Source organism: Ixodes scapularis, unplaced genomic scaffold (assembly GCF_016920785.2).
Source record: "Ixodes scapularis isolate PalLabHiFi unplaced genomic scaffold, ASM1692078v2 PGA_scaffold12__126_contigs__length_90152505, whole genome shotgun sequence".
NCBI classification, from domain to species: domain Eukaryota; kingdom Metazoa; phylum Arthropoda; class Arachnida; order Ixodida; family Ixodidae; genus Ixodes; species Ixodes scapularis.
The window spans coordinates 28151965-28174544 of record NW_024609838.1 but is presented as its reverse complement, the minus strand read 5'-3'; the positions used below and the strand labels follow the sequence as shown (position 1 = coordinate 28174544).

At 47.1% G+C, this 22580-nt stretch overlaps 2 protein-coding genes across 2 annotated transcripts in view; one reads left to right on the top strand and one right to left on the bottom strand.

The window, feature by feature from the left end:
- Positions 1-339: 339 nt before the first annotated feature.
- LOC121835354 (AP-1 complex subunit mu-1) lies at positions 340-12272 on the bottom strand. Its single transcript, XM_042289482.1, has 11 exons — positions 12081-12272; positions 11760-11814; positions 9790-9946; positions 8204-8271; positions 7999-8129; positions 7030-7301; positions 4766-4908; positions 4128-4199; positions 2733-2891; positions 1682-1807; positions 340-583 (listed from the first exon to the last, which is right to left on the bottom strand). The coding sequence occupies exons 2-11, from the start codon at positions 11799-11801 to the stop codon at positions 485-487; spliced, it is 1269 nt and encodes a 422-aa protein (XP_042145416.1). The 5' UTR covers positions 11802-11814; positions 12081-12272; the 3' UTR covers positions 340-484.
- Positions 12273-12651: 379 nt separating this feature from the next.
- LOC121835353 (rho GTPase-activating protein 45-like) overlaps positions 12652-22580 on the top strand; it is a 77083-nt gene continuing 67154 nt past the window's right edge. The window contains exons 1-2 of the mRNA XM_042289481.1: positions 12652-13100; positions 13707-13801. Coding sequence (XP_042145415.1) covers positions 13712-13801 — 90 coding nt within the window. The 5' untranslated portion in view covers positions 12652-13100; positions 13707-13711. The remainder of the gene's footprint in view (positions 13101-13706; positions 13802-22580) is intronic.

The following is a 22580-nucleotide window of genomic DNA, read 5'->3' as shown; positions in this document are numbered from 1 at the left end:
CACTCACCTCCGACACCATACGGGCCGCCGCCAGGATCACGACACCCAGCGGCACGACGACGCGAGTGTGAAGTCGTTTAACAGAAATCGAGCGAGCACAAATGAGGACTTGGTAAACATAGCAGTCGGCGATCGAGGTCCACTAAACGAGCTCTGGGAGTATCAACACTCCCCGAACGTCTCGTGGGTGCCGCCATTTTGATGCCAAGTTCAGAGCGGATGCGATCGACGATAGTTACAATTAGAAAACGTGACCTCCGGAAGCTTAGCTCATTTGGTGAATTTCGGCGGGCGCCACGAACGAGCCAAAGAGACAGTCCCTCCTCGGGGCAGACGGCATCACTCTATCATCTTGCAAGTTTATTGGACAGGAGCGCTTTGGGAGGGGAGGGAAAACAGTTATACAGTGGTGCCGCGGCCTCTCAATCCGTCCCGCCGACGCTCGATCACCGCGTTGCATTCCGTCGTATACGGCGTTTTACAGTTAGTTGGTGCGCAGTTGATAGTCTCCGTTTTGCGTGATGTAGCGGACCCAGGGGAGTGCTTGGTACCCGCTCTTCTCTATGATCTTGAGGTACCGCACCTGAAGGAGAAAGAGAACGACGGCTGCGTTGTGAATTGCATCTCGAGTGCAGGGTGCGTTGTTGTGTCGGGTCCTACCTACGGGGCAATTCGTTTTATTCAGGCATTAACCCCTTGCCTACTAATGACGAGTGTCACTCTGCCACTCTTTACGGACCATAAAGCCCGACCACGAGCGTGACTCAAGTTTCAGTTTTGGCGCTTGTTTAGCGTGCCCTCCGGCAGATGGCAGCACCACTCTTGTTGTTACACTTACCTTAGGTTGTTAGCTCGTTTGTGTTGCTGTTTGACGGAAAGAAAGCACTCCATTGAGCCAAAGAAAAAAGTGCACGCTGGGTAAGAGTTTGCGCCAAAACAACATGGTTTCGGCGCAGATGTCCCCTTTAGCCGACGAAAAGATCCAGAAACTTTTTTTTTAGGAGTGAACGCTCAAGCATATGTAATGACAAATCATGCAGTTTTTTCAATTAGTTGGAATCGGATAGTTTGATGGACAGTGATCGGATGCAAATCGTTTTCATCACTTCAATTAAGGTGGCACTCCACCTTTCTTGATGTTTTCAGTGTTATCACACTGTGAAGAACTATATTGATGAAGACCAGAAGATCAGAAGTTCTGATTAGGAAGAAGGTACCACACCTGAAAGTCAAGGAAATGCCTGTCCTTTTTGATGAAAATTGCCCATTTAAAATTAAATTTTTCTGTACATTCCTTGAAAAAAAAAAAAAAAAATGAGTAGGCAAGTCATATTGAATGGGTTAAACAGAGAAAAAAGACGAAGGACCAGTAAAGGGAAAGACACAGCGCTGTGTTTGTGTGTTTCCTTTTACTGGTCCTTCGTCTTTTTGCATTGTTTTAACCTACTCAATATGACCAAAAACCAACTCACCCAACTTTACACCTTGTTGGAGTAGGCAAGGGCTAACTTGTTGAGGCAGGTAGACCGGTTCCTTTACCGAGTACTTCTTAGTTTATCATGAAACTATGACTGTTGTTATAGTCCCTAACAGAGCAAGAACGACATGCCCTGCCATTCTTAGTCCATCAGCAACTATAGTCCCTCTCCAGGAAAGGCACACGCGACGTCGGCAGACTTGCCTGAATGCCCGAAGTGGTGAAGTAGGGGATCTCGAACTTGACTTGGATGGGTGCCCGGCCCTCCGTCTCTTCGCTCTCCACGCTGGGAAGGCCAAAGTGCGCCCTCATGAGGTACTCCTTGCCACCCTGCGCAACACGCAAACAAACGAAACGTCGGGCCGACCGCACCTTCCGAAGAGATCCCCCCGGCTTAGACGTTCCCTCAAATGCAACGAAGACCCGATGGCACTAGTACGCAGTTCCTACCCTGCTATGAGCTAGCTCGCACTCCCGATGCTCGAGAGGAAGTGGGAGATGCGAAGCGTGCGTCTCCCCGTTTTCCTCTGAACACTAGAACCACGTTACGTGAAAGTCACAGGCCACCTAGTTTGTTCACCCTTCAAAGCAATGTGCCAAAGCAAAAGAAAAAATTAAGATCACTACTGTGGTCAAAGCTTCAACTGGCTGCGCTGACGCGCCAAGCATTTGGACCTATGGTCCGTTTCGTGTGCAGCGAACAACACCGTCAAAGCTACGGGCGCATTGCTCGACCTAGCATTCATTTTCGCGGGGGTGCATCCAAGTGAAGGATGATTCACGCATTTGCATTCAAGTGTACTCGAGTGCATTACGTTCCCTCATAAACGCGTACGACGAGGGAACAAATTCGCACACCGGTGCCACCTGTCAAGTAGTTCTGGAACCACTTTCGGTCTCCGTATGACCGTACTGAAGTGTTGCACGGTATCGGCAAGTTCAAACCTATGCAGTACCTATAAGAAATAGTCACTACAACATTGTCGTAATTGTACCCGTTATACCCGTCGGCGGCCCAAGCACCTATCCAGGGGGGGGGAAGCCCCCCCCCCCCTTTTTTGAAACAAAATCCTGGCTACATGCCTGCGGCGGCCGTTTCTCAAAGACCCAAAAATTTGACGGAAAGGATGACAACCAATCCCACTCCACACTTCTTCCAGCGAGCGCAGCGGTGTGCCATGACAAAGTTGCACATTCCAACGTCGTAAATTAGGGCGGCCACCGAGGAACCACGGAGCGGCGACTGGCGACTCACCGGAAACGACTTGATACTCCAGACCACCGCACTCTGCTCGGGAGCGTACTTGACGTTGCCGACCGTCGTCTTGAACTTGGGAGTGTCGGCGTCTGTCGGTACGGGAATGACTATCTCCACGTTGTTTGCTGTCGAACGTCGCTTGAACTGGCTCTTTGCCTGCGCCCGAGTGGTGGTTGCAAGTATTGAGGCCTGTTCACACGCTTGCGCTCGACTACGACCGAATGAGACGAGACCGGTTTTTAAGCCTCTTGGGACGGCTTACGACATGCTGCATTGCCGCACAGCCGGTCGTAAGCTGTTGCAAGAGGCTTAGAAACCGGTCTTGTTGCACTCGATTATAGTCAGCTGCGAGTGTCTGAAAGGCGTTTAGAGAGAAACGAGAGCCCAAAATACGTCGTTTGGCTGCAGAAACGAGCTATGCATTGCCGAACGCTGAGTTTCCGCCCAAATGTGGTGCCAGCGGTCTGGTTCAGATGCCAAAGTTTTAGAACTGACCAGTTTACCTAGAAGTTTTTTTCTTATTTCCTTATCGAAAACTTTCTTAGATTTTCGATGGGGAAACGGGGCTCGTTCCGACGCCGTTCGTCTCCGTGCATACATGGGCTTTGTCGGTTTCCGTTTATCCGCCGGAAACTTCCGAAAATCGCTCGCAGCTTTTGAATAAGATGACGAAACGTTCCAAAACTTCGGCATCTGGTGCATCAAACTCTGCAGCATCGAGCTCTGCAGCATCGAGCTCTGCAGCATCGAGCTCTGCAGCATCGAGCTCTGCAGCATCGAGCTCTGCAGCATCGAGCTCTGCAGCATCAAGCTCTGCAGCATCGAGCTCTGCAGCATCGAGCTCTGCAGCATCGAGCTGCAGAGCAACCTGCAGCAGAACGGGTGTCTGCCACATTCTCCGCCGATGCTGCAACACCAACAAGATGGCGACCAGCGACAGCGCGACACTTCTATGACGTCACCAAGCGGAAATCGAGGGAACAGCTTTTTTTTATGCGGTAAACATTGGTTGGAGACGCATTCCAGGCACAACTTTTACGGCGGAAAAGAACACTTTTTTTTGGGAACTTTTACACCGCAAGTGAGCAAATTAGTTTGAGCCCACACACATGAAATGAGCTGCGTGCACGCGCACGTTTGGGTTGCATTTGTCTCGGGTGTTGCAGCCAAGGACCCACCCGATTGGCTTCGTACGCCACGAGCCTTCACATGCAGGCTCCTTCGAAACTCGGTTCAGAAGGTTGCTCTAGCGAGAACAGACAGGCAAAAACAATCGCACAAAGCAACTATGCCAAGCTTCGCATAAAAAAAAAAAATTATTGCAGCTCGGCGACCGTTGGAACTTCGCTGGGGCACCCCTTTGAGACTGGTTGTGCATCCCCCTCCCCTCACCTTGACCATGTACTCCACTCTGCTGTGGGCGTGGCGCTCGATGACCGACTCTATCCAGATGAGCGGCTTGACCTGCAACGTTTTCAGAGGCAGATGTCGGCGACGCGCACCGGGCTGGTGAGGCCAGGGCCACTATGATAACTGACACTGTGAGAACGGCAGAATGCACTACGTGTGTATCGACGTGCTCCGGCTGCGCGCGCGTGCTCAAAATGCCGGAGCGTTGCCGGATGTGGGAAGCTCGCGTTGGAGGCGGGTCAACTAAAGCTTATCCCATCCATTCTCACTGTGTCGGCGACTATAAATAGTCCACATTTCAGAGTAACGACACCTCCGAAGACATAAGTCGCATTTTTTAACCTTAATTGTTGCCAATGGACGCCATTTTGTCGGACATTGTTCGTGGCTCTAAGGAGCCCCTGACGGTATTCAGGGGACTCTAAGGAGCCCCTGACGTGACTCTAAGGAGCTCCTGACGGTATTCAGGGGACGCCTTAAGGGTCCTCTGGAGAATCTTTCAGGGTACTCTGGGGGACCCCTCAAGAACCCACAGGTTCCTAGGAACCCGCTTTGAGTACCCATGGAAGCATGACTTATTTAGCGGTCTTAAAAGACATGGGAGTCGAGGCGGCACTCACGTGAGTGTTGAGCCGGTAGGACATGAGCTCAAACTCCCCGTCGGGCGGAATGAAGGAGATGGTGCGGTCGTTCTCGAAGCGTGACAACCGCACACACTGGTGGAACTTGACGTCCTCCAGCTCCACAGATTTGCTCTTCCCACCTGGATTTGGGGAAAGGAGAGTGCAGACAAAGTGAACGGAAGGATGGTAGTGGATAAACCTTTTGTATCGGGTGGTAGCTTGCGCCACCTTGCTTAGAAACATTTATGCCCCTCCCCTTTAAATGAAGAGAGACGGACAAGAATAAAGGTTGGTGGCACGAAACTATCGGCAGTTGTATTTCAATCTATCGACCAAACCATCACATGCAGAATTGCATTCTACGAGAAACGTTGTGGGCTTTAACAATGTTTTGTCACTGGCACTCTCCGGTTAATTCTACAATGCTGCGCGACGTGAGCATGCGACATCACGTCGCGTGGTAGTGTTCCACGACACCGTGAGGTCACGACAGGGTCCAGCAATGTCACCGTGTCAAGTGACGTCATGCTGTGTGGCACAATGCCACACAACATGGTCACGGTGTCAGGTTGTAGTTTCATGTGACGTGACGTTACGCTACACCACAACTTAACACCCAGCAGTATTAGATCGAGTCGTGTTGTTGACACTGCGCGACACCTCGACTTAGCACCATGAGTCACTGGCATCAGGTCAAGCAATGTGGAATGCACAGTACCGACAAACAGAAAATTACATGTGTGGCCGAAAACTAATGGGGGGGGGGGGGGGGGGGGTAGTGATTCATATTACTAGGGTCCTTAGCTTGTCTGGTCTGGAATCTTTTTGTCACGCCACATAGAAGTTTTCCATAGCGACAAACTGAAGCACCAAAGGCACGTTGCCAACGTTAGGAGTCAACCGATCGGATCGCTCGGAGAACCCAAAGGATAGATGTGGGTTTGAAAAAACCAATGTGGAGAAAAGTTGCTGGATGAGTCGACTCCTTCATAAAGCCAGAACTAAAGGACCCCACGAACCCATAGAAAAAAATGGGACAATTGGAAACTCCAGCTACACTCGAGAACGAAAGGTCGTATTATTTTGGAATAATTGAAATGCCACGCAAAGGATGCTACATCTGCTTTAAAAAATGTTATCAAATTCTTTCACAATTTTTTCTTTCTTTTACTTTTACTTGGATCACCGCTGACTGTGGTAACACTATTTTTTAGCGTAAAAATTGCCAAAGGTTCCAGAACAGCAAGTGTTTCATCTACTCACTGGTCCATTTTTGTTTTACAAGGTTGAATATCCTGTTTGTTTTGCTGTCAACCGTACAACTATTCATGTCTCCACCGAATGCCGGGTCCCACCCGCAAACACAGCTGCGCTTTTGCGAGCCTCATCAGTGTTGAGTTTTTTTTTAATAAACCTTATTTTATTATATACTGTATTTACTCGCATAATGAATGCACCCCCCCCCCCCCCCCCCCCCGACGGGTACCAATATTTAGACTTTTTTCCCCCTCATGTAGCACCACCAATTTTCGGCTCCGTGAGTTTTAAATTGCGTCCAATATAGCGAGCTATCGAGCCAATAATCTTTTTCTGCCAAGCAGTCGGGCCAAGTCAAGCCAAGCCAAGCCAAGCCGCTCTCGTAATGGCTGCAAGTGCGTAGTTGCGGAAGTGATCGACCGTGAAACCGAGCGGTGCGCACATTTGACGAAGCTTGGGTTGAGGAATTACCCAGCCCCGACATTCTTCGCCTATCGGATGCATTGATGTCAACAAACACACTGTCGTCTGTGGTCCGCTTTCGGACAGTGAAATCGTGAAAGTGGCTAGGCCTAAAAACGGTCGCGTTGCTTTCTGTGCCAAGTGAACTTCGTAGGGCGCTTTTCCTTCGGCAAAAGGCATGCCGAAAGCGCCCTAAAAAGGTTCGCAATTTATAAAGTATGGTTACGGTGGTGCACCCCCGATCAGCCGCGGCTGCGCCTCCATGAATGGAGATGTGCCACGGCACCTTGCCATGTCATATTGGCACCTAATAGTATGACTTTTGCACGAAGTGTGTAAATGCAAAAATTTTACCCCGCATAATGAACGTCCCCCCCCCCCCCCCCCCCCCCCCCCCCCCCTCCAAATATGTGTCAATTTTTCGGGAAAAAAAGTGTGTTCATATGCGAGTAAATACGGTAGTAAATACTACCGAACCACCGATTCAGGGAGCAGACACTTCAGTGTTTGCGAAGCAGCGCACGAATGCGCATACGACTCACGTCCGGTGCTCTCGAAGAGCACCTTGTCGTTGAGGCCCAGCCGCAGCTCCGGCATGCCCGACAGGTACACGCGCATCTTGATGCAGCCCACGATCTCGCTGCGCAGCACGTTGCCATTGGCATTGGCCAGCAGGTTCACCGACTCGATGACGTCCAGGAACACCTCATTCTTCCGGTACTTGATGCCCTCCGAGCGCCACGACACCGCATTGGTCACCGCCATCGGCAGCTTGGGCTGGATCTCCATCTTGTGACTCTCCTGCGTTATGTACCTGGGCCACGGCACACGCGATGTCATATTTTGGATGGGTCGCTGGGTATAGTAGTGTGGGAAGCATTGCACTAGCATGTGCATCTTAAAAGGGACACTTGAGTGGAATCCGAGATTGTCTATTTATAGTGATAGCTCGATCTACGGGCTCTAGGCATCCCCTCCCAAAAAAACTCGAAACTACACTCAGGGATGGCCGATTTCCCTATTAATTATCTAATCAAAGATCATGACATCCCCCTCTTTCTGCACCTTGGAGCAGACACCAGGGGGTGAAGTCTGAGGGCATTTTCAAACAATAGCAGCTGTATTAAGTTTCCTACACCCAAAGATGACGTTTTTGTCGAAATATAATGTGCAACGCGCCTAAAAAGAGCAATAATAGTAACCTTCCGAATCTCTCCGTAATTAACTATTTTCTATCTTGTAACTATTATCATTGGTCAAACTTTCTGGATGTGCAGGGGACCCAACGATCCCCCCCCCCCCCCCCCCCCCCCCTAAAGAAAATAGTGCCCATGTATTCCTATTGCTGCGGGTTTACCACGACGTCTTGCCATCTAGAACTGGTCATTTTTATTGACTAAAAGCCCAACAAACGATATGCCATCCAAAACAAGCTTCCTACAAAAAGCATTTGAGTGGCCCCTTTGAGTAATCGTTGTACATTTTGGACAGAATTAAAAAGAACCACTCACTCCTGGAGGATTTTGCTGTCTGTGGTCTGGGGATAGCCAAAGTCCATCAGTTCGTCTAGCAGCTCGTAGATGATGACGAAATTGTCGCGGATGCTTTCTTCTTCAAGTTCCTTGAAGTACTCGCTGAACACCTGGCGACAAGAAGTGCGGCGGTGAGAGCAGTGCCGACACCGGGTTCGCTTCGCTGGGTGCGAGGCTCACTTACAGTCACTATCTTGTGTAGGAATGCAAAGATCAGGGCCACATTGGCATTCTTCTTTGATGTGGACACCACTGACGAAGGGTATAGGAAATCTGGGGAGGGCACTGCACATGGGAGCACTTCTAGTTTGGCAATGTTGATTACAGCAACCATTTATGCGACGTCTTGGAGGCTATGCAAGACGGCGAGACGGGATGGAGGGACCCGGACGTCGCCGCCTGGTGCGACGTCCCGGTCCCTTCGTCCCGCCATCTTGCATAGCCCCCTTGGATTGTTTCAGCTAAGAAGCTACCTTAACATCTTGAGAGACAGCCCACCTAAAATCGAAAGCAAATCGGGTGGAAAAAAGGAGTGGGCTGACTTTCGATGTGCAATCAAAATAAGTTGAAGAAATGCTAGTTTTAGGCTTTGTGACCTGCGAAATTTGTAATCGCAGGGAGGGGCAATGAAGATGGATGTCGTTCCCAGTCAGCAATGTTTGCTCGTCCCCCGTCGTGGCTAACTAACACCATTTCTGCTGAGGTCACCAACGGCCAAGGTGCTGCAATTACTAGAAGTGGGCTACCTTTCGGTGTATGTGGAAAAATAAGAAATCGTGCCAAAAATAGAGTTGGGTTATCTTTCGGGGGTGGGGCATCTCTGGGGATATTATGGCACCACGCGTTACATCTTTTCGTTTCGTAAAAATCGAGCCCTGCATACGCCACCGAGGTAAAGAACACTTAACAGCAAGGAGGAAAATGGCCACATTGGTTAAACATAAAACATAATAAATATACTATAGTGCTCAACCCAATAGATGTGAATATGTGAAGTTTATGACAGCAATGCAGGCGTAAATGCGGGTCTCACTGGGCATTTATGCTCCATGTTCATCAGAGTGGTATGCTAAACCAAAGTTTTAGGGCGCACCAAAATGTCCGCTCTAAAACTGTTTTCAGGCATGTAAGAAACGCAGGTGTCAGTTGTGTTGTGGAATAATAAGTGATACAAGGCCATTAAAACTGTCTGCAACTGCAGCATTCCAATGGGCTCGGTTACTCTACCCGACAAGAGCTACGCTAAGCCTCTTAATCCTTGTTTTAGTGCTCAAAATGAATACTGCAACAGCACGTCACGAGGGCGTAAACTGTCGGGAAGTCCCATGCCTGCTGTATGTTTTCTTTGTCTCTTACACGATTCCTGCGGCAAAAAAGTAGCACCTGCCCGGGTTGCAACTAAATGGGTCAATGTTCTGAGCGCTCCTCGGCAAGAGTTGAAAGCACTGTTTCCTCAACCCGTCTGCCACAGCCACTGCATTTCTGACACGAGGCACCGTTTCCGACAGTTTCTCTGGACACTTTACCGGCTGCGAGTCGTTTCGCGCTCGGCTACAGTCGCTGACAGAATCAGGACGGCAGGGAGATGTTCCTCAGCTGTCCCACCCCCAGCGCAAGCGTGCATGCACAACCAGAGCACAGTGGAAGGCAACAAACACATACAGGAGGCCAATCATCTGAAAGAGACACCCTGCCGTTCCCATCTCAGCGGTGACCGGCACTTCGTGCTCCGATAGATTTCCCCAGTGCTAAGGAACTGCAAAAGGATACGGTAAAGGTTGTTGTGCTTGATGTACATGAAGGCGATGTCCGCGTGACGCATTATGGGTGTCACGCAGCCTTCTTCCTCCTTCTCCATGAGCAACGTCATGAACTTGTCGATGGACGACATGTCGATGTCGCCCCGGTAGTTCCGCGATATTAGCACCTGCAAAGCAGGCAGACCTTACCGAGATGCCCACTCTCCTCAACTGGAACGAAGAACTGCAACGTGAAACATTGGCGGCAGCTGCGCCTATGCAGACGACGGCCGGATACTGATATATCATGCAAAAGACAGTCTGCAGGCACTGACCAAGGCGCATTTCTTTCTCGTGTGGCGGTGCTGTCGCATGGGTTATACATGAAACTGACTGCAGGCATGTTCGAAGCGTGCATACTATGTATAAAACAAACATATTTCGAACATGCTTGAGGAGCATCCGCAAAAAATTTTGTCATCATGTCTGCGGCGAACATGGTGTCTTTTGTATGATGGAAGAGTAGTTGTTGCTGCAGCTAGGGTTCCGTGTTTTCGGAGCTTATTTTTCTTTGAATTTGGGGAGGAAAAAGGAAAAAGGGGGGGGGGGCGGGGCACTTTCAAATGTGTAATTGCAGCCGTACATGTATGGTGACTACCGTCAAAGGGTTAACAAAGGGGTTTTATAGGTATTTTCTAGAGATGGGCCAATAGCGGTTGGAATTGAATAGCACTGCGTCATTGATAGTCCTCATAGTGCTGGAGAAACCGACATAAGGGCTCTCTCTGCAATGTTGAAGCTAAGGATGATGCTAGCCATTTCGATTCACACTGCCAGTCGCCCACCCCTAGTCTTTTCCATAAACAAAGAACCCTAGTTACAGCCGATGCAACTTCCCACATTTTAGGTGGATTCAGACCCCGAAAAGTTCCACTCCCCGACCTTGGCAATGCCAAAATGGAATAATTCAGTTTCGTGCGAAACCGTTTTTGGCGACCGCTGCTAGGGCAACATTCGTCGGTTGCCACTCTCCAGCACCACTTGTCTTTAAATCGGCCGTTGACGTCCCTTCGTCGTCGTGCTGGCAATTCTAACGAATGATAGAAATCTCTACAGGTGGCATTTACCGGCCGTCGTAACTAGTGGACGCACAGAGCAAACGGCCATTTGGAGTCATTCAAGAAAAACTGTTTTGATGGTGTGAAATGCATTGCAGCAGCATCACCTCACAATAAACGTCGGCAGATGCCACGAGACATCTCGGCTTATGCAGAGCCGTATCGCATTGTTAAGTGCGTCGCTGGGCCCGTCCGGAAAATTGCCCAACACTCATACGGCGCTACATTGGCTCCGATGGATTGCAGCGTTCACTGCAGTTCGTCGTAAGCTGGAATGGAGTATTGCACGTGCTCATACGGAGCACAAACAGCTACACTGGCTAGCGAATACATCCACCCATACAAAATGGGTTTGCCATTCCTTCAAAACGAATAGCACATGAAAACCTGTGCAATGATTTATGCACCATCCAAATATGGCAGCAAAGAAACCATTGCATTGGTTGGGAGGAGGGGGGGATTATGATAAGGTTTTAAAGCAGACTTCCTCGAAGGTTACAACCCCCATGCTTTCATCATTCAGGCGGTGGCAATCGGCTATGTTTGAGGGCTTGCGCAATTTCTCGATTGGCAAATCAGAGTTGCTGGACGGCCATTCGAGGCAGTTAATTGATCTGCATCTAGGTCAAGGTTCTGCTCAAATTTGGCTGTTCCAGCGATACAATTGGTACAGGTCGGCCGCGAGTGCAAAAGTTATTTCGCGGCGGTCGCCAACGTCGTAAAACACTTACGAAGCGAACACTGCACACCACCAAGAAGAAAAAAAAAAAAAAAAAAGAAGAGAAGACGATCTTTGCCATACTTTATCGCTTCGTGTATTGACGCCAGGTTGCGAAGAAAAACAACGCCTCCGGTCACGTTAACGAAAATCGTCGTGTCATACCTTGCCCTTCAGGTCCAGTATGTAGATTGCTGAAGCAGACATGGTGCTGTGAATGCTGCAAATACAAGAAAAATATGTCGCGTTTGTCACACTCAGACACCTCGGGCAGAAGTTGACTGCCGGCGCCGGCGTTTGCGTGCATGTTTCGAGCCGGGAAATAGCCTGAGCGTATGTGTGTTTCTAGCCTATGGAATCAATTGATGCAGTATGATAATTAATGTCGTAGTCGCACCAAGAAATTCTGATAGAGCTGACAGGTGTGTAGCAAGCCGTGCCGAGACAGCAGTGGTTGATAGCTGCCGATGGTCATCGGTCACTTACCGTTACGCGTCCCGGCGAAATCGACTCGTGGAAATTATAGTAAAAGTGACGCAGGTCCCGGCGCCACTTTGGGTGTTACCTGCGATACCACGGGGACAGCCGATTTATCTTATTTTTTCTCCATTCCAAGGCGAAGGTGTACAGCAGGCCAGTGCAAATGACACTGTAGCCCTGCCCAAATATTAAAAATAAAAAAAATTTGGGTACTCGCCACCTGGCGAGAACCGTTCAAAACTCTCACAACCAGAAAAATGATAATCTTATTTTTGCCGAATTATCGTTGAAATCGTAAACATAAAAATGATCTAACTGAACTTATTATATTGCTTTATAATTTGTATTTATTGTTACCTTGATGGCACAAGGTTTTGTTTTGTTTAGTCAAAGTTGACAGAATCATTGGTACGTCTTTAAACATTGAGAGTAATGCGTTCGATTATGTGTTTTTGCGACGCCAGTGTAAAAAAAAGCATGACGTAATTTTTTTTAATCTTAGTTGTGTAACGTTCGACTCTAGAGTCTGTGACTCGAAATAGTCGAACACGCTCGAAAACAAATAAGAAAAAAACGTGAAACGGATCAGGTTTGCGGCAGAAAAAGGCGGAAAAGATATCAGCGTGTGACAAAAATTAACAAATAGCGCTAAATTGCGCACACGTAGCGGCGCCGCAAAGATTCGAAAGTTATCTGCCAACACCTGAAAAAAAATATTTCACGCGACGGCAGTGGACAAAGTGAAATGATCGCTGAAAAGTAAAAAAACAAAAATAAACAAGGCTAGTACTCCGCATCTTGTATCTGGGTGCGGGATGGGTGTGGGTGTTCTCTAGTTTATACAAATGACTGAAGCGCATAGAAATGTAAGAATGCCTTCGTGACTGTTCGAGGTGTGCCGTGTCTTCCCAAAGTTTCGCTAGTCGACGCCAAAGCTGTGCAATAAAACCCAAAGTCCACCTCGATTTGATGTATCGGATCATCGGCATGGCCAAGTTTGGACGAGTGCCTCTGTCGTAATAAGTGGTTAGTTTCTTAATTCCTCCGCTTTCGTTACTAATAAAAAAAAAAAAACGCACCTGCCGTGAGCGCCTAACACCTGCTTCGACGATTACGCATTGTGCTGCTCGCATTCAAGCTAGCTCGCCCCTTCGGTATCTGCTGCCGCTGATGTGAAGGGTCCGTTCAGCCAGCGCTGGTTCAGCACGCATAAGAACGAAGGATTTTTTTCCCGGTAACATCGGTACGTTGGCTCAAGCCTGACTAATATGCCCCGGATTGAGAAGTCCTTGTAATATATGAATAACAATAATAATAACAGGAACTACGATAGCAGGGGTAGACACATCGTGCTATTGCTGATACGTGAGCCATGGTCCTGTTACCAGCGCAACTGTCATGCAGTCGTTCTTTCTGAGGGTCCTACAAGCAGAATTCTATTTAAAAACGGCTTCATTTAACTGGTTGGTATCCACCACGCCCGAATAACCTATCCTATATATGTTTTAAGCGTTCAGGTATCGCTAAAGCTTGCCTGAAAGAAGTTTGAGATTAGATCTGAGTTCTGTCTTTTTGTGCTTCGTTTTTTTGCCCGAATCGTTCGCGAGCGTGTATTTCGTTCTGCCTTTGCAGGTGCCATGGATCAGTTTGCTAAGGTGCTTGGCGAGGGTACTCAGCGGAATCGGCATGCGAAAAGTTCGAGCACTTCCAGCATCTTTGCGTCCAGTGTGAGTGGAATTTTCAGTTACCTCTCTTCCACCGCGAGGGGAAACAAGCACAAATGAACGAAATACCACATTTCGCCGTGCCGGACCAACAGATCGATCAAAGTCCGTGTGTGGATAGTCTGCGCGCTACATACCCACGTAAAACGGCATCGCGCTAGGATGACGGTTGGGCCCGAACCGGACCCCGAGTGTCCTACCCATCGATTGGACACCATGTCCGGCCGAACGTAGACGTAAACACTCGTCTCCAATCTGCGTGTCTGCGCGCAATCTCGCTGAGAATGCGAGACGCTGGCCGGATCTGGCAATGCAGTTGCAAAATGACACCAACACAGCGTGCAAACACCAGTAGTCGCGATGGCAGCTCGCTGTTTTGAGTGCAAATGTGATCGGCACCGCCCTCAATCGCTTGTCTTGGCATTGATTGGCTGTTGCTGGCCGAAAAGTGCGCCGTCATTTGGGGCGTAGCCGTCGCAGCGTCCCCATGATATGTCGTATGGGTACGGACGTCAGCGCGGGACCATCTGTTCGTGATTCATAGCTTTATGGGGAGCCTAAGTTCGTCTGCTTCTTGTGCAAGGGTTGCGGTGACGTCACAGCAAAGAGCTCTGATTGGCTTGATTGGAAGGGTAGTGGGTAGACCTCAGTGCTGCCTTGAGGTCTGCCCACTATCCATCCAATAGAGCCAATCAGAGCTCGGCGTTGTTCTGACGTCACCGCAACCCCGGCGCAAGAAGCAGACGAACTTGTGCTAGGCATTAAAAAATAACCGCAAAATCAAAAAAAAAAAAAAAAAAAGGTTAGCGAGTAATTCACACACTGGGCGAAATACAATACTTATATTTGTAGAAAAAAAAAGAAGAACGAAAATAAAAGGCAAGCTTAATGTCTAAATCAACGTTTAAAAAAAAAAAAAAAACTAATTTTTTTTTTTAGGACACTCTCTCTCGCTCTCTCTCTCTCTCTCTCTCTCTCTCTATATATTTTTTTTTTTTTCATTCGCCTAAGACATTACATTTTTTTTGTGCTTCCGCAAACCAGATTTTAATGGGGTACCTATCATTTTTCTCTAATCTTGCTCAAGTGACGTTAACGCCGCCATATCTTGTTGGACAACGGTGTAGCTACCGCCGGTGCTGCGAAGTCACCACACGTGATTGGATCATTTGTAACCGAACGATTAAGTTACACGTTGATTTTGTTGTCATTTCATTATACATTTGTCACGTGGTATTTAAACAAACTATGTTATTTCCGCAAAGATCGATCGATACCTCGATCTAGGCGCGCGCGTTCCAAGGTTCGCAATTGCAGCGCCAATGCGATTTTTAATACGGGATGATATTTTTACTCGGTTTAGAAAACCGGGCAACGATCACCGGCAACTTTATGCTTGCGACGCGCGAATATTTCTCGGCGAAGGCACGGTGTGTGCAGGTCAATACACAAAACCAAACGACCGCTCGCGTCGCATTCTCATGTTTAAACTACGACCGGCAAGCCGGTCGTTTTTTGAACAAATCTAAAATATTACCCTGGATCAAAAAACTTGTTTTTTTTTTTTTTCTCAAGTTACAGCATTTCGTGTGTGAAATAAAAATTGTGACTGTATCTTGGTGGCGTTGCAAACGCGAGATGCTCTGGAGATGCTTAGGCTTTTGCGTCGTGGCGGAGAAACGCTATTCCGAAACTCTCTTGCGTAGAATGCGTGACGCAAGCGCTAAATTTAGCGCTAGCGTGCGCTAACATTGCGTACGTACGTTATTCTAAAGCACTCCCTAATACCTGGCATGGTGCGTTGGCTGCCTTTCCCGCCAACGCCGGCCGTCACCAAGGAACGTATATTTTTTATCAAACCACTCGTTGGTCATGCATCATGGTGGTCCCAAAGGGAGCAAAATAACGCTTCGGTAGTTTGGTAGACCACTTTCGTGCACCGGCTCCGCTCTACGGAGAGCGCAGTCGTAACTGCGCATGCGCGCCGGCCTTGCCTTGCCTGCTATCTCGAAGCGGTTTGCGGGGAGCGTTGCGGGACAGGGGTAGTGATCTACGAGAACTCCCTGTGATCGCTCATAGCTTTCAAGATGGCTGCTTTGTATGGTTTCCGTCCGCTCTGCGTAAAGTGTACGTATCGCGGGAGAAATGGGTTGGGGATTCACTTCGGCCAGGTGTTATACAATGCTTCGAAAGAAAATACATAAACATACGAATTACATTATTTACACAAATAGGCAATTTTACACTTGTTTTTGGTTCCTCATTGTTTGCGAGTAGGTTGAGAAATGGTTAATCGACTACGCCACCGAACTGACTATCGAACAGTTATAAAATAAAATCATCCCCGCTTTGGTAGTCTTGTCCTGCTGCGTTTTAGGTCATTTTGCCGCATTCGTGACTTGCATTCGTGAAAGATCGAGCGCGAAGCTCACCGCCCTGCACAACTACGAAGATGGTTTCTCCTTTTTTTGTGGCTTCTTGTCTAATACTGTTTTTTTCGACGTGTTCGCCATCACATTTATAGCAAAGAACGTGCAATGAAACGGACAAACAAAAAGCGCATTTGACGCATAAAAAAAAAAAAAAAAAGAAGAAGAAATGTTGGAAGTTCTTAAACAATGGGGTATTTTTATCCTTTCTGATAGTACTGTATATAGTCACTGAGAAAACGAGAACGGCGGGGCGAATCTTCGTACGCCTGGCCTCCGGCACGCGCTTCAAGCCTTCCACCGTGCTTGTCGACGAAGCGCTGTCGAAGGTAGCTCGGGCTAGAGGCGTGGCGATTAGGGATGTCGCGAACCACCCTAGGTTCGATTTCGAAAGGTTTCGATATTTGCGAAGCGAACTGAGGTTCGATTTCGAAAAATTTCGATATTTTCGTACCGACCGAGGTTCGATTTCGAAAAATTCGCAACTTTTGTCCACAGCGGAGTTTCGAATTCGAAAATTTCGAAGCTTTCACGGTTTCTGAAATTTCGAATTCGAATATTTCGAATATTTTTTTACTTCAGGTTCGATAAATTCGAAGATTTCGAAATTCTTTGTAAAAAAAATTCGAAAACTTCGAACGCTTCGAATTTTTATAGACATGAGGTTCGAACAAATCGAAGATTTCGAATTTCTTTTGGCATAAAGTTCGAAAAGTTCGAAAGTTTCGATTCTCTTTTAACGCTAAATTAAAAAAACAAAACAAAAAAACTTTGAAGATTTTGAATTTTTTTCTGATCCAAGTTTTCAAAGTTTGAAGTCCGATTTTCAAGTTTTTCTACAGTTTCAGTTTCAAATAACGTTTTCACGACTCACTTGTTTTCACAAAATCAAGTTTAGAAAAGTTAGGGTGTGATATCTAGATTCTGCGAAGTTCGTAAGCCAATTAAATGAGACGACGAGTGTCCCGGACGTGCTAGAATATTTGCCAGTGCAGAATTGTGACCGCCAGCCCCCCGGGGGGGGGGGGGATCTTTATCACGCAGTAGTGATTGTGGGCTGACAGGCGCTCCGCGTAAGGGTTCTCACCTATCTGTTCAGCCCAGCACACCACCACCTGCGCCCTTGGAAGTGCAAATAAAATTATTATTACACTGTTTTACGAGACTCATCCAGTTCGAAACGGCCAGGGGCGAGCAGGAGGTTGAGGCTCAGAGAAACCTTGAAGCGACCTGGCAAACTAGCTCGCCACCCCTTGCACGCTGGTAGTAATCCGATCCGGTGAAGTTTATAATTGTATTGGAGGTTTATTTTCTGGGACGGAGGAATCGCCTCGCAAAAAGCACAAAAGCCGACACAACTCAAGGTCGAGGAGCGTTCTACCATACAAGTGGCGTCGGAAGAGGAAAAACGGGGGGAAAGAGGGTAGCGGGGGGGGGGGGGGGGGGGGGGGGGGGGGGGGGGCTTCAGCCTCCTTTTTCCCCTTGCAGGTATTTCGGACTGTTAAAGAAAACAATACGGGGAAAGAGGGCGTGGTCGAGCTTATTTTAATCTGAAATTATTTATGCATATGTATAGCTACTGTCGCTCTTCACTGCATAAAAGGTTGCGTAGATGGTCATTGTTAGAAACTCGTTGTCAGAAGGCACTGCTCGTCACATGCTTAGTGGTTCGGAAGTTCAAAGCTGTCTTTTCGACCTAAACACCTGTGCCGATAGTAACAAAAGAAAAAAAAAAAAAGAATAAATGCGGGAATAAAAAGCAGGAGAAAAAAAAAAAAAAAACTATCAAGAATTCGTCGGAAGTGTTCTATTCTTGCATATTCAGAGGTTCAGAACTTCGAAACAAGTTTCTTTTACCAAAATGTGTACAGGCTAAAAGAAACACGTCCCAGGAACGTGAAGCGAAAAAAAAAAAAAAGTTTTCTTTTAATGACGTGCTGAACTTGAACACTACTAGAAATCTTCTGCCATGAGTTAATTTATTCCTTAACGTGAAAAAAACAATAAATATATTATTTTGTATTCTGCAGATGGCAATGATATGTACTGTCTGTGGTGTTAATTTAAATGCGATACCTCAAACAACTTAGACGAAAATAAATATCAAGTTTAGGTCATAATTGCATGCAGATACATGTTTGGACATTTCTTCGAAACTCACGTTGAATAACAATAATCACATCTTAAGACGGCACTTACCTACGCTATACATAGATCATTCTTAAAAAAAAAGTATAACATATCTACCATAAATAGCTCCGGCTGCAGCGTGCTTCAAATCTGGCACAAACGATAATCGTCAAAAACCCGTCGTCCGTCCTCGCCCCTTCGGGGATTCATTTCTTTAAACCTAAGCATGCCAGAACATTGAAATCAATGACATTGTCTTTCGTAAGAAACGCAGCACCGCGTGTAAAAGTTCGAGAAAAAAAATTACGAATGTACCCCACTACTTGAAATCAAATGAAACCGTCCGCCGGTCTTTCGAAGTTCGACGAACGTCGAACTTTTACCCTATAAGGTCGAAGTTCGTCGAACTTCTGACTTTTCAGAATTCGAAAGTTCGAAACTTTTCGAATTTTCTTGATAAATAAGTTCGAAAGTTCGAAATTGATCGAATTTTTTGGTCAGTCAAGTTCGAAAGTTCGACAAGCATCGAACCTTGCAGCGCAATAACTTCGAAAGTTCGAAAAATATCGAATTTTTTAGCGTAATAAGTTCGACGGTTCGAAAAGCGTCGAACTTCTTAGCTTAACAAGTTCGAAAATTCGACCTCCGTCGAATTTTACGATATAGACAATTCGAAAAATCGAAATCTTTCGAACCTTTCGAACCGCTTGATTCGATCATCGAAACTTCGATTCGAAAAAAGTTCGCGGCATCCCTAGTGGCGATATAACCGGACACGCAGGACTGCAGAAGCAAGGACGAATCTTGTGAACCTCGTGACCTGTGTAAAAAAAGCAAAAAAAACAACAAAAAAAAAAACAAAGAAACTTTCAGCCTTTTCACTAGAACGACCTCGACCTTTCAGCCTTTCCACTAAAACAGGGGTGGCCAAGCTGCGGCTCGCGAGCCGCATGCGGCTCTTCGCGTGTTAAGGGTTAAGGTGCGGCTCGCGGCGCCCTCCCCTCCCACTCCCCCCCGCCCCCCCCACTTCCCCGCCTCCCTTCCGGTCACACCAGCACTTCTCCAAAGAGAGAAATGGAACGCGTTTTGAATCGAAAGACAGGTTGTGGTTTGGTAGTCTTGTGCAACTAGTACCTTACGTACAGTTAGACTGGTTTTGACTCGGATAGATTGAAAGTAGTTCCAGTTTCGTTTATTGCACTGAACAAAAGTTTGCACCCCCCCCGCCCGCGGCTCTTGCAAGTTTCGTGGTTATGCTTGCGGCTCTTAGGCCGGGTCAGCCTGGCCACCCCTGCACTAGAACGACCTCGAGGACGCCCTCAAGGATGACTTTTAGGACGACCTCGAGGACGACGCCTAGGACGACGCCTGGACACCAGAGTGAAAAATCTCGTAAGGTTGCCGCCATCTATGAGCGACAGCGGCAACCAGACAACCGGCAAGCCGATTGTCTGGTTGCCGCCGTCGTTCATAGATGGCAGGGATGGGCAAAATACATGCAAATATGTATCAAAATACAAACACATAATACTTCGTCAAATATGTATTTAATTACAAATCCAATTGCATCTCCAAAAAAGCATTTAAGTACAAGATACAAATACATCCAAATGTATTCGGTCTCCTCCAAATACTTTTCCAAATACACGCCTCAAAATTTGCGTCAGCGACTTCAGGGCACCTGACACGGGTTTCCGGGTATCTCATTTTAATTTTGCCTCGCACACTCGGGAGTTAATGTGCGAGGCTCTAGTAACGTAATAGACATATAATAACAAAAAAAAAAATGTAATCAGCTTGGACGTAATGGGTGAAAAAAGTACAGAGCTTCAAGCAGCTTTTTTTTTTTTTTTTTTGTCGGTTACATTTTTGTATAGACCAACAAAGAACCGAGACGACCAAGACGCGCAGCACTAGCTAGAGAATTTTTTATTGTTGCAACTCGGACCAGTTACGAAAATCTGGACGACCCGCGCATTTAGAATGTTCCAGGCAAAAATATGTATGGAAATCAGGCTGGAAAGCATCACAAGTTGTCACAGGCACTTATTTAGCCAGTCTGCCTGTGAACGTCGAATTCGTCACTAGTCTTGCCCTGGACTAGCACCGTAATCACAATGTCACTAAACGTTTGTGCTTGATTGAGAGACACTGCATTCGGTGCAGAACGTAGCTTTCTTCCTGCTCCGGACAGTGACAATAAATTTGAGGGATGTACTTTCGCCCACAAAATTGTATTTAATTAGAATTGTATTTGAAATACCCACGTTTTAGTATTTAAATACACACGTCAAATACATTGCCCAATTTGTAATTAAATACAAATTCAAAATACACAAAGTATTTGAAATACTGCCCATCCCTGATAGATGGCGGTAGCTGTCCAGAGTTTTCTGTCATCATTTGTTTGCTGGCGGACACGATCCTGGGGAAACTAGCCCTTAAGGGACTTTAAGTGGCCTGAGCTCACGCTAGCGCTCCATCGCGACGTGGATGGCTGTTTCCTCGTGCTGCAGCCGCATAGCTGACACGTCCGGGCCTTCCGTGTACTTGGCCTGGGGTGGTCATTTGTGTTCGTCGACAATGTTGCTGACCCCACGTTGGGTACAAAGCTGTGGGTATAGGCCCTGCTTTGCACCACTTGGGACGAGGACGGCACACGACATTCGGTACACATGGGGCTATACTCTCTCAGTATCGTTAACAAGAAGCTCGGTGGTAGAAACAGGAGGCACATGTTAACCGCCGCAGCGTATGCCGCTGTCAAGTCGCGGTGGTATGCAGGGTGTTTCATATAACTTGTGCCAAAAAACAAAAACAAAAAAAAACAAAAAAAAACGTAGTATTGTTTACAGTTTTATTGAGCGAGTGAAGAAATTTTTTTGCGTTCTGCCAAACTTTCTAATTAATATGCGATTAATTAGCTAGCACATCAGGGTAGCATTTATATGTCGCTCTTTTTTAGCTTTAAAAAAATTGCGTGATATATGTTAAAGCGAGCTGCGATGTTATTCTCTACATAAGATATCTTAAAATCTCGTACGCTCTCATTAAAGATCGGAAAAAATAAAACACGAAGGCTACATCGATGGAAACGGCACGATAAGATGCTTTCCAACACGCTCTGCAATTTTTGCATTGGGGGGTTTGCGCACAAATTAATATTTAAATCACTGATCTCTATGCGTGCGAAGGCACAGAGACGCAGCACTTCGGCGTGCCAAGAGAGCTTTGTTCACGCCGCGAGACCGACGAAACTTGCTTTGGACGAGTTGTACCTTTTTCCTGCAGCGCTGTGCTTTCGTAAAAATTTCCACGTGTTCTCAAAGACAAGTCTCGCCGTTCGGACAAGGTTTAAAAAAAAATTGTTGGGCGAATGACGACGAGCGAGTAGAAACCGTGTCTTCAGCTCGCTGCCGTCAGCCTCTGCAACGCTAAAAAAAAAAAGGCGATTTTTCGACATGCAAGATCGCCGTCCGGTGGCGGCATTTGCGGCTGTAGCGACCAAACGGGATGCGCGATACAGCAAATTGTCATAGCGATCAGTGGTTTAAACAGTTAGCTAATTAATAGAGAGTTTTAGTAGATCGTTCCGATACCTCTGATGGCCCGATAACGATACTATGCATGCGCAAGGGAGGCGGTGGCGTAGTATCGGGTATCGTTATCGGAGTCATGGGAGCGATCTACTAAAACTCTCTATTATGCCCTAGTAAACCTTTTTCTAAATTACCCAAGCGCCCAAGAGCATGCTGCGAGTGTATAGTTACACGCGCTTCACGTGCTGGCATCTGCAACAGTAACTGTTCTAAAGCAACTGCCTAAAACAGATGGTTGCACGCGCGTTCGTCAACGCTTTATTTTGGTTATTTACTGTAATCTTTTATACGGGAAAGGGGAGCGCGTGTGGCGCGTGGAACACGGATCCCTGCATTCTCCTTGACGCTTAGTTTGGCAACACTTTAGCTTGGCAGATCGCAAACAATATCTTGGCTTGCTCAAAAGGAACGTGAACAACACAACGGTCAGGAACGCGTTAGGAAGGTTCAGTGTCCATCATATCACTGAATCGGTAGAAAGACAGTGGAAAAGAATGATAAGTCTAGGATATGATGACAGTTTTATCAAACGGCAATTATAATTGTTCATCAAAGGCAAGAGAGAAACGGAACAGAACTCAAGGAACCGCTTTGCTGTAATTTCACATTTTCATGAGATTTCTC

Coding starts and splice junctions, on each gene's coding strand:
- LOC121835354 (XM_042289482.1), bottom strand. CDS start 11,801: ATGTCTGCTTCAGCAATCTACATACTGGACCTGAAGGGCAAG. Junction 4,909..7,029: donor GCTCTTCGAGAGCACCGGAC/GTGAGTCGTATG, acceptor CCCCAAATCCAG/GTGGGAAGAGCAAATCTGTG. Junction 1,808..2,732: donor GGAGTATCAAGTCGTTTCCG/GTGAGTCGCCAG, acceptor CGTGTTGCGCAG/GGTGGCAAGGAGTACCTCAT.